The sequence below is a fragment of the Bubalus kerabau genome, chromosome 1 (assembly GCF_029407905.1).
Source record: "Bubalus kerabau isolate K-KA32 ecotype Philippines breed swamp buffalo chromosome 1, PCC_UOA_SB_1v2, whole genome shotgun sequence".
In the NCBI taxonomy this organism is placed as follows: domain Eukaryota; kingdom Metazoa; phylum Chordata; class Mammalia; order Artiodactyla; family Bovidae; genus Bubalus; species Bubalus kerabau.
In genome coordinates this window covers 46267819-46279510 of record NC_073624.1, presented here as the reverse complement: position 1 = coordinate 46279510, position 11692 = coordinate 46267819, and the positions used below count along the sequence as shown (strand labels likewise).

General features: G+C 49.8%; 1 protein-coding gene across 2 annotated transcripts; it reads right to left on the bottom strand.

Moving 5' to 3' along the window:
- Positions 1 to 1204: 1204 nt before the first annotated feature.
- On the bottom strand, positions 1205 to 9676 carry LOC129641458 (interleukin-2 receptor subunit beta-like). Of its 2 annotated transcripts, none has more exons than XM_055566176.1 (8): positions 9533 to 9676; positions 7249 to 7369; positions 6700 to 6916; positions 5784 to 5886; positions 5105 to 5210; positions 3255 to 3403; positions 1751 to 1916; positions 1205 to 1471 (listed from the first exon to the last, which is right to left on the bottom strand). In XM_055566176.1, exons 2-8 carry the CDS (start codon positions 7334 to 7336, stop codon positions 1416 to 1418), a joined length of 885 nt encoding a protein of 294 aa, XP_055422151.1. In that variant the 5' UTR covers positions 7337 to 7369; positions 9533 to 9676; the 3' UTR covers positions 1205 to 1415. The 2 variants fall into 2 exon arrangements, with proteins under 2 accessions (XP_055422151.1, XP_055422152.1); XM_055566177.1 differs by lacking the exon at positions 9533 to 9676 and adding an exon at positions 7589 to 7657.
- Between the last annotated feature and the right edge of the window lie 2016 nt (positions 9677 to 11692).

Below are 11692 nucleotides of genomic sequence, written 5' to 3'. Positions count from 1 at the left end.
AGTTTGCTCAAACTTGTGTCAATTGAGTCGGTGATGCTATCCAACCTTCTCATCCTCTGCCGCCCACTTCTCCTCCTGCCCTCAATCTTTCCCAGCATCAGGGTCCTTACCAATGAGTTAGCTCTTTGCATTAGGTAGCCAAAGTATTGGAGCTTCAGCATCAGTCTTTCCAATGACTATTGAGGGTTGATTTCCTTTAGGATGACTGGTTTTGATCTCCTTGCATCCAAAGGAACTCTCAAGAGTCTTCTCCTGAACCACAGTCTCAAAGCATCAATTCTTTGGCACTGAGCCTTCTTTATGGTCCAACTCTCACATCTGTACATGACCACTGGTAAAACCATAGTTTTGACCATATGAACCTTTGTTGGCAAAGTAATGTCTCTGCTTTTTAATACACTGTCTAGGTTTGTCATATCTTTTCTTCCAAGGACCAAGTGTCTTAATTTCATGGCTGCAATCACCACCCACAGTGATTTTGGAGCCCAAGAAAATAAAATCTGTCACTGCTTCCACTTTTCCCCCTTCTATTTACCATGAAGTGATGGGACTGAATGCCATGATCTTAAATTTTTTGAACATTGAATTTAAAGTGAGCTTTTTCACTGGAGGATGGAGGGATAGATGGATGGATTGAGACAAGGATGAAGGATGAAATAAAGGAAGGTCTTGACATTAGGTTGAGAAAGGGTCTATTCATCCATTTATTAATCTAACAGTGATTTACTGAGTACCTACTGGCAGCATGTGCTGGGCACTCTGGGTGTTAAAGAATGCATGAGACTTGAAATCTGTCTAACCCAAGGAAACATCTCTTAGTATGGGAGTAGGGCAAACATGCAAATAATAACAACAAAGGGAGGCTGTCAGTACAATAACCATTGGGTTAAATTTTCACAACAGTCCTAATATTAAATGATAACAGTAAATACTACGTTTGATTCTAAATCCTTCAAGGTTTTATCTAAATAAAGTAACAATGCAGGAAAAAAATCATTTTTCAGACTATATAGGCAATTTTGTCTTTAGAAAATGTGGTCATATTAAGTATAAAATGCATACAGTAGGCCAGTTCAAATAAAACATATGCAGAGAGAAAAAAATAGATCCTTGCTTGACTGAGCCAAGAAGGGAAGACCTTTTAGATACCTTCTAAACCTTCTATATAATGTCTTAACCTTCTAAAATTCTAGACTTGCACTCATTCAATCAACAAATTTTTATTGAGTACCTACTATGTAGCAGCTCTCTTCTAGGTTCCTGGACTATAACAGTATAGAGCTTACAGTCTGGTGGGAGTGGGGGTCAGGGGAGACAATAGCAGTGGGTGGGCAGACAGTAAATGCAAGAGCCAAGTAAATTCCATAAGGAGGGGCTTCCCTTGTGGCTCAGAGGTAAAGAATCCACTTGCAAACTCAGGACACACAGGTTCGGTCTCTGGTCCTATAAGATCCCATATGTCTCAGAGCAACTAAAAGAAATCAGAAGTTTGAGGTTTCAGGGTGGAGATAGTGGAAAAAATCTCACTGGCCCCACACTAACTCACAAGCCCACTGGCAAGTTCCACTCCCTCTCTGAACCCCTGTTCCCATCTGTAAAACACGCCCACGTTACCACCCTGCAGGTCACATCCAGTGAGTTAATGATGGTCAAAGGGCACCGTACCCACACTCCAATGCTGCCCCAGCAGCTGCCCCCAGTCTCTGCTTTCTGCCCAGGCTGCATCCCTACCTCCGCTCCCCATCAGTACCTGCAGGGACTGTCCTGAAGGCCAGGGGCTGGCTCCAGTGGCTCCAAACCTCGTGGCTACCTAGCTGGGGCTTGGCCCGCACCTGAAGCTCATATTCCATGCCTGGAGTGAGATTCTCCAGGGAGATGCATTGCTGGTTCTGCCTGAGGGTCAGTAGCCGGGCGTCCTGGGGCAGAGACAGGGCTGTTAGACCAGAGGGGTCTGCACTGCCCCCTCACTTCCTGTGGCAGGGCTGGCTGAGAGTATGAGCAAAGCAGTGCCTTCCTTTATCCCTTCTAGCCATCCACCCTGCACTGTCCCCCTCTCCTACAGAAAGGCTCCCCAACTAGCCACTTGCAGGGGCCCCAGGAATCAGGGTCTTCCTGAACTCCTCCCTCTCTCTCAACTCCAGTATCCAAAGCCATCTGTCAATCAGCTGGCTCCACCTCCAGAACCTATTCTGGACCCTTCCCTCTTCCCTCCACTCCTTCCTCCTGCAGGTCTGAGCTCCCACGACCTCTGAACCCCGTCCAAGGTCTCCCTCCTTCCCTGCGCCCTGCACCCCTGTGCTCTGCAGCAGTCTCTTCTCCACTCAGCCATAAAGAGGGGTTTCCCATAGACTTCTACCTGCTTGGAGTCACCCTTTTTGTTTTTTTTCCAGCACTCCAGACACATAGGCCATGTCTTGCCTTTGCAATGGTTCTTTCCTCTGCCTGGAAGACCCTCCCCAGATCCTCAAAGGCTCAACTCCTGCCTAAGCCCCAGATCTCAGAAAGCCCTGGTCACATGAGTCTGAAGGAGCCTGGCCCAGGCCTTCTCAACTGTGTTATCACAATGAAATTTCATTAGAGTATGTAAAAACAGTGCAGAGTCTGTTCCTATCCCCCATGTGAGTTTCCTCAGAGGCAGCTTGTCAGACTCTCCCTCCATTCTTGCCCCAGCATTCAGCACACAGTAGGTACTCAGGGAATGTTTGTTGACTGAGTGAGCAAATAAAGGAAAGGGTAAGTGAATGAGTGGTGGTTCTACAGTAAATAATTTGCTGCATACAGGAGACCTGGGTTGAATCCTTGGGTCAGGAAGATCGCTGGAGAAGGGAATGGCAACCCTCTCCAGTATTCCTACCTTGAGAATCCCATGGACAGAGGAGTCTAGCAGGCTACAGTCCCTGGGGTCACAAAGTATCGGACACATCTGAGTGACTAACACACGGTGAATGAGTAAGCGATTAACCCCCATGGACGTGGACCACACTGGATTTGAAGAGGGAAGAGTGGCTGCCCAAGGCCTCTGTAATCTTCAGAGTGGGAGTCACCTGCCTCTTGGCTTTGTAAATCTTGCCTTGAATACGATGCCAGCTGGACCCTTGGGGTGTCAGGGGACCCCAGAGGGGGGTGGTGGGAGGCAGTTCCAAGGAGCAGGAGGGGTTGATTAGCGGCTTCTGTGGCTTTGCTGAGATGAAGGATGGACAGGGTGACCAGGACAGGGAGGAGTCAGGGCAGGTGCGACGGAGACAGGTACTCACCTCCCAGCTGTGGTCGGCGTACCTTAACCGGGCCTCAAACTCCACGTCGTTTTGGATGTAGTGGGATACCTGGGAGACGGTCCAGGTTATGATGCACCTATGGGTCTCTATGTGGACGACTTGGAGTGAGTGGGGTGGAATCAGACGAACTGGAGACAGGAGAGAGACAAAGGCAGAGAGAACAAACTAGGGGGATGCCACATGTTGATGTGGAGATGAGAAAGCCGAGCTGAGCTCCCACCTCCACCTTTGTACCTGCTGTTCCTCCCTCCTGGTGCTCTCTTTTCCCAGGGATCGGCATGTCCCTGCTCAAATATCACCATTCAGAGAAGCTTACCCCAACCACACACCACTCTCTGTCCCCGTCGCTTGTCATTTTTCTCCCTAGTACTTATCATCATCTGATATATTAAATACCTACTTCTGATTCTTTATTCATTTTCTGTCTGCCCCACCAGACTGAGCTCTCTGAGGGGGCAAGGACTTGATCTCTGGAGTATCCTTGGTGCCTGGAACATTACCCAGCACGTGGTGGGCACTTGATTAGATATCTGCAGAATAAATGAGTCAAGGCAGCCTTTCTCTGCACTCAGATTTGATCAGAGATTTACCTGAATCATCTCATTTATTTAATTTAATTCTACTTCATCACTCTTATATAATTATAAGATTATATGATTCTGAAGTTCAATTGATCTTAATTTTTATACTTCTGAGACTCTGTAGAACTCCACAAATAATAATTAGCAAATGTTTATTGAGCAAGTGCTAAACAATTTCTGTATCTTGGCTTATAGACTCCTACAGCAACTATGCTTTTGTTGTTGTTTAGTCACTAAGTTGTGTCCGACTCTTTTCGACCCCATGGACGGTAGCCCACCAGGCTCCTCTGTCAGTGGAATGTCCCAGGCAAGAAAACTGAAGTGGATTGCCATTTCCTTCTTTGGGGACTTTCCTGACCCAAGGGTTGAACCTGCATCTGCTGCATTGCAGGTGGATTCTTTATCGCTGCACCACCACAGAAGCCCTACAGCAACCACAGGCAGCAGGTAACTGGTTATCCCCATTTTACAGATGAGGAAACTGAGGCTCAGACATATTAAATGGCCTGCCAGTTAGATTACACTCACTAATGCAGGATTGCATTTAGAACCCTGGATCTCACTCTATGCTCCCATCTCTTCCCGAGAGATGACCTCCAAGCTTGGAGAGGGAGGTGGGGATAGGCTGGAGGTGGGGGAGGGCACTCAGTTGTTCAACAAACTTTCAGCCCAGCACCACCCAGATCAGCCCTGATGCTGAGTATTCAGAACAGAGATGTAAGGATGGCAGAAGCTCTGCCCTCAGGGAAACTCACAACCCACTGAGGAGACAGACCCATTATCAGGCAGCAAAGACCCAGGTTGTAAACACCCTGAAAGAGGAGGTACCAAGGGCTCCAGGAGTCTGGGAAGGCCTCCTGGAGGAGGTGACTCCTCACTGAACTTGATGGGAGAGTGGCAATTTTCGGGGTGACAAGAGCCTTCCAAGCAGGCTGAGGCTGCTTGGTGTGCAAGTGTTTAGAGGCATGGAAGGGCAAGTTGAGCCTGGAGAGCTGGTCCTTGGTGTGACAGGAATATAAGCCACAAGAGGAGGCATGCTGGAGAAGGAAGCCAGGCAAGTGACCTTGAACACTAGGGTAAGGGTCCGGAACTTCATCCCAAGTTCAAGGGGCAGTGAGTTGGAAGCTGATAGGGGTGTGGAAGCTGATGGGGAGAGACTAGTGCTGGGCGATCCCAGAGGGGAAGACAGGGAAGGAAGTGCCCACCCTTCCCACCCCACGCCAGCTCCACCCTGGAGTCCTCACTCACTGTAATCAAAGGGCTTGATAGCCTGGGTTATCATCCTCCTCCACTTCCCACCTTCAGAGCACATCACCGTCAATTTCATGACATCCACTACGGTCAGTTTCTGAGCCTGCAAGGGAAGGAGGCTGGGGATGTAACTGCCAGTAGCTGGTATGGGGACAGAGAGGCTGCTGGGATGTGGATGGCAGGGGAAACCACGGCTGTAATAAGCTGGACCCTCTCCCTGAGATCCTCCATCTAAGGCATGGCTCCGACTCTTTATGAAAAGGGTCAGAAAGTTGATATTTTTCACACTGCAGGTCACATGATCTCTGTCACAACTATTCAACGTTGCTATTGTTGCTGTCCTGCAAAATCAGCCATAAAAAAACAAGAGAGCAAATGGGTGTGGCTGTGTGCCAATAAAACTTAATTTATAAAAGCAGAGGAGCAGAGCTTTTAATTTAATTTTAATTTATAGGAGCAGAGCTGAGCAGCCGACACCTCATGAACCTTGGATCCCTCCGCCCCTGGGTCAGTCATCTGCTCTCCCTGGATGCTTCCTCCTTCCTCCTGCCTCCCCAGCCCAGGAAGTCCACTCTGCTGCAGCCCCTGACCACTGGGTGTGCTGGCACCTCCACCAGAAAGATGCTCCTCTGCACCTCCCCCCGCCTGGCTGCCCCTCCCAGCTCTGGCTACTCACTTCTGGAGAATGTCCCAGGACCAGGTTGCATGCCCAGGATCCTGGCCTCACTGGCTGCAGCTCACAGGTGTGGTTCCACTGTTTTGTAGGAAAAAGCAGCTCTCTTTGAAGAAAAAGAGGGACCCCCTCAGAGCTGGCCTCAGGAGGGTCCCCATGCAGCATTACTGTTCTAAGCCCGGGCTTTATGCCAACCCCACCTGCCCTGCTTCCCTTGTGAGCATCTCTCCCTCCCAGTCAAGCTCCAAGGCAGTGAAAGTGTCCAGAAACACTTTTGTTCAGGGCACATGGCTCTTCCCACCTAAAGCCCTGCAAATTCTCCCCACAGGGCTGAGGGTGCAGACTATCCTTGACAGGCCCTCCAGAGCCCCTTAGAATCACCACCCACCTGGGAGCCAAGGTCAAAGCCACCCTGCTGGCTACTACCAGCAGGATGTTTGGATCAGTGACCCTTCACTGGTTCCTTCCCAGCGGGCAAGTTCATTCCCCCAGCCTCTCCCCAGTCCCCTGTCCCCACAGCTGCCCTAGGCATCTCACAAAATCCCAGGTTACTCAAACACTTTGGGGAACCCCATTCGGTCCTCCTTGCCTCTAACATCGAGTCCATCCTCAGCATATCAGGCGAGCGGCCCAGTGTCCCCAAACTACCTAGTCTGGCTCATGCCCAGCCCTGCTACTGCAGCCCAGACCCCACACCCCACCTCCACTCAGGCTCCAGGAGTCTAAATATCTGACCCCTCAGTTCTTCCAGACTCCTGTGACACCAGCAGTCTGTGGGTCTTATTAGCCCAAAATTCTCAAAGTGCCGAGTTCTTGGAGTCTGAGAGCTGTTAGTAAGATTTCAAGAGTCTAAAAGTCAGGATGACAAGATCTCAGCACCCTGCAATTCTGTACATTTGCCCGTCAACCCCACACGCACCTCTGAGGCTGACGGCTGTGCAAGCAGCAGGTGGTGGCCCGCAGGCCCTCATCATGGCTCCAGACGCAGGAGACGTTGGCTCTCGAGTTATAGAAGCATGTGATGTTGGAAGCATATGCCGTGAAGATGTGGCGTGTGGGACTGGCTGTAGGGCACCCATGGCCTTCAAGGGTTCCCCCGCCACTCCTGTTCCTACCAGGTGAGGAGATGCTCAGTGCTGGTGGGCAGAGAAAGGGTTAGTGGGTCCACTTCAGAGAGGACAAAACTGAGTCCCACAGCCCGCAAGGACCCCCAGACTGGTCGAGGCAGGGCAGGGACAAGAACACATTGTCTTCCTGGGATTCGGAGAGGCCTGTGGGTACAATGTAGACAGGATGGTCGAAGGAAAAGGTAGATACCCGGTCTCTGGTCCCATTGGTCCCCTCCCTCACCTTCTGCCCCTGCTGATGGGGCTTCTGCCAAGAACCAGGGGTCTCAGAACAAGTTCTAGAAAGGCCTCAGCCTCCCTCCTGAGGGAAAGCCCAGCTCTCCAGATGCCAGGGTCCTCACCGTTCACTGCTGTAGATGTCTGAGGGATGGTCAGCAGCAAGAGGAGGATGAGGAGGGACAGACAGCAGGACAGAGCCGGAGCCGCCATCACATCCACGGGCGGGGGCTGGGGAAGGGAGCCCTGGATGGAGGAAGAAGGGGAGAGAGCACGAGTGAGCAGCCAGCCACCTCCTCCCCCACCCAAGAGACAGGCTGGGCTCTGCCCTCCCGAGGTGCACCCATCGGCTCCCCACCATGCCAGCCTCAGGGCCTTTGCACCTGCTGGTTCTGAAATCATTTACCTCAGTTGGAACTCAAACCCACGTGACCAGGACTTGAACCCAGTCAAAATCCACAGTACCTGTGTTTAGGCCCTAATGAAGCTCAGTTCTTGATGTCTCAAGAATGAGTGTAGGCCATCTCAGAAGGCGAGTGCAGACAGGAAGTGTGATGTGGTTAGTTTTTATGGACTGAGTACTTTCATATGTAAATGAGTGGGAGGATTATTCCAACCATTTTTGGGAAGGTTTCCAGGAACTGGGCCACAGCCCACTCCTTGGTCTTTTGCCTCTGGGTATGTCATTTAGCTTGCTGATCGAAGATCAAGGTTTCAGTTCAGTTCAGTCACTCAGTCGTGTCTGACTCTTTGTGGCCCCATGAACCGCAGCACGCCAGGCCTCCCTGTCCATCACCAACTCCCAGAGTTCACTCAAACTCACATCCATCCAGTCAGTGATGCCATCCAGCCATCTCATCCTCTGTCGTCCCCTTCTCCTCCTGCCCCCAATTCCTCCCAGCATCAGAGTCTTTTCCAATGAGTCAACTCTTTGCATGAGGTGGCCAAAGTACTGGGGTTTCAGCTTCAGCATCATTCCTTCCAAAGAACACCCAGGACTGATCTTTAGAATGGACTGGTTGGATCTCTTTGCAGTCCAAGGGATTCTCAAGAGTCTTCTCCAATACCACAGTTCAAAAGCATCAATTCTTCGGCGCTCAGCTTTCTTCACAGTCCAACTCTCACATCCATACATGACCACTGGAAAAACCATAGCCTTGACTAGATGGACCTTTGTTGGCAAAGTAATGTCTCTGCTTTTGAATATGCCATCTAGGTTGGTCATAACTTTCCTTCCAAGGAGTAAGAGTCTTTTAATTTCATGGCTGCAATCACCATCTGCAGTGATTTTGGAGCCCCCAAAAATAAAGTCTGACACTGTTTCCACTGTTTCCCCATCTATTTTCCATGAAGTGATAGGACCGGATGCCATGATCTTCATTTTCTGAATGTTGAGCTTTAAGCCAACTTTTTCACTCTCCACTTTCACTTTCATGAAGAGGCTTTTTAGTTCCTCTTCACTTTCTGCCATAAGGGTGGTGTCATCTGCATATCTGAGGTTATTGACATTTCTCCCGGCAAGGTCTAATCAAGTCCATTTATCTGCAATCTTGGACGCATTTGATTCTAATCAGTTTATGTTGTGCCCTTGGGCTATGTCAAAGTTGTGCCCTGACCCTTTCCCTCCTATTACAGTCCCTCTGCCCCACACATGCTCTTTCCTTTCCTTTGGAGATTCAGGGACCCATGTTGTCATTGCTGAAAGGACTCTCTGAGTGGGCCCAACCCTTATTGAAAAGTTGGGGAAAATAAGGCTCAGAAGGAGGGAAGACCTGCTTACATCCACATAGAGAGGCCAGCACAGAGATGGAATTAGAGCTCACAGACTCAGGTTAGATCCCTGGGTCAGGAAGATCCCCTGGAGAAGGAAATGGCAACCCAAATCAGTATTTTTGCTTGGAAAATTCCACGGACAGAGGAACCTGGCGGGTTACAGTCAGTTGCGTTGCAAATAGTTGGCCACGACTGAGTGACTGAACACATCCTCTCTACCTGGCTGCTCGCTCACCCACACCAAAACCATTTGTTAAGATGTTTTGAAGCCATTAACCTCAGGTTAGGACAATGGCACCCCAATCCAGTACTCTTGCCTGGAAAATCCCATGGACGGAGGAGCCTGTTAGGCTGCAGTCCATGGGGTCACTAAGAGTCAGACACGACTGAGCGACTTCACTTTCACTTCTCACTTTCATGCATTGGAGAAGGAAATGGCAACCCACTCCAGTGTTCTTGCCTGGAGAATCCCAGGGACGGGGGAGCCTAGTGAGCTACCGTCTATGGGGTCGCACAGAGTTGGACACGACTGAAGTGACTTAGCAGCAGGACTTGAACCCACGTGCCCAGGACTGGAACCCAGCCAAAACCCAGGTTGGGACTTGAACCCACAATCTTTTAATTAGAATCACTCACCTGATGTCTGGACTTACTGAGGCTCAGGTTCTTTGTGTCTCATCACAGAAAGAATTCCGTGAGAGACAAAGTGATAGGTATGAAGGGGATTTATTCAGACTCAGAGAGAAGCATACTCCACAGACAGGGTATGGGCCACTGTGAAGTGGTAGTGAAATGTGGCCTGGTTAGTTTTTATAGACTGGGTAATTTCATATGCTAATGAGTGGGAGGATTATTCCAACTATTTTGGGGAAAGGGTGGAGATTTCCAGGAATTGGGCCACCACCTTGCTCTTTTGACAGTGCCTTGGAACTGTCAGGGGTCTCTTGTTATGTCATTTAGCTTGCTGATTGTGGATCAAGGTCTAATCAAAGTCCACTTGTCTGCCATCTTGGACCCATTTGATTCTTAATCAAATGTGCTTATGTTGTGTCCTTGGGCTATGTCATTCTTTCAAAAGTTGTGCCCTGCCCTTTCCCTCCTGTTACAGTTCCTCTATGCCAGGCTCTATTTCAAACCTTTAACCATGGCGATCAGGGTATCTACTGGAGATACACTCAGTATTCCCATTTTCAGAAGAGAAATTGAGGTGCAGAGAGGTGAAGCAAATTACCCAAGATCACACAGCTGATAAGAAGCAGCTGTGGAATCTGAGCCAAGGCACACTGCCTAAAGCCCAGTAAGCTGTGCTGATCATCTTGTAACAAAACCTCATAGCAATTCTTGAGTAAGGGATGGGGTGGGGGAATGGGGACTAAGCCCTCATGCTGTGCCAGGATTTCACGTGCACCAGCTCATCTAATCTGCCAGCAGCAGGGGCTGGAAGCATGTATTGTCTCATTACTCAGATGAGGAGACCAAGGCTCTAAGCTATGAACCCACCCAATGTCATATTGCAGAAGAAACAGAGCTGGGATTCCACCCCAGGGCTGCACCAAGAGGCCCGTTCCCTCCCATTATTCTGTCCCACACAGATACTGTCCCAGAAGTAAGGCCCACAGCTTCCCCTCCTGAACCTCACTGGCCCACCAGAAGGCATCTGGCCTGAGTGTGGAGCAGGGCCCAGAAAGGTACCTAGTTGCTCCTCCTTGCCCAGCACAATGTCTCCCTAGAGCAACGCTCCCTGACCAGGCTGGTTGTCTCTTTGGATCCTCCAATCCCCTATAGTACAGAGCATAGTCTCAGTACTTTGCACACAAAGGGTGCTCAATAATTGCTTTAAGGGCTTTCCTGGTTGGAGAAGACTCTTGGGAGTCCCTTGGACTACAAAGAGATCGAACCAGTCAATCCTAAAGGAAATCAATCCTGAATATTCATTGGAAGAACTGATGCTGAAGCTGAAGCTCCAGTACTGATGTGAAGAGCTGACTCATTAGAAAATACCTTGTTGCTGGGAAAGATTGAAGGCAGGAGGAGAAGGGGACGACAGAGGATGAAATGGTTGAATGACATTACCAACTCAATGGACATGAGTTTGAGCAAGCTCTGGGAGATGGTGACAGACAGGGAAGCCTGGTATGCTGTAGTCCATGGGATTGCAAAGAATTGAACATGACTTAGCAACTGAACAACACTGAACAACGCTGCAGTAAAACTAAGCCTACGTGCAGCAACTAGAGAGTCCATGTGTCACAAGGAAAGATCTGGCATGACACAAGGAAGATCCTCCTGGCCTCAACTAAGATCTGGCATTCTGCAAAAAAAAAAAAAAACAAACAAAAAAAAACACCACCAATTATGAGCCCAGAAGTTGCCACTAGAGGGCGATGTGTGCCTCTTCCCAGCCTCCACACTGGAGCAGGAAGGTGAGATGAAAGCAAGGAGGGGCCCAAAGTGGACAGGGGCCTCTTCCTCCTTGGGAGCTCCAGGTGCCCACAGGACAAGACGGGGCTGCAAGCAGGGCCGGTCAGTTCCAGGCAAACAGCATGAGGGGAACCAAGGAAAGAGAAAGCCAAGAAAATGACCCACAAGGGATCTTGGAGACTCTCAGATCTATCCTGTCCCTGTAGAGATGGTTAGCCTGGGCCCAGAGAGGGGCAGATGTCAGCCTTAGGTCACACAGCAGGGTGGAGATTTAAGCCCTGCCCTGCAGCCTCCCAGAACCCTTCGTCCCACTTAACCCCCAGATACAGAGAAGGAAGCTTAACTCAACAGATCCCTCGCCTTCCTCCAGTTGGT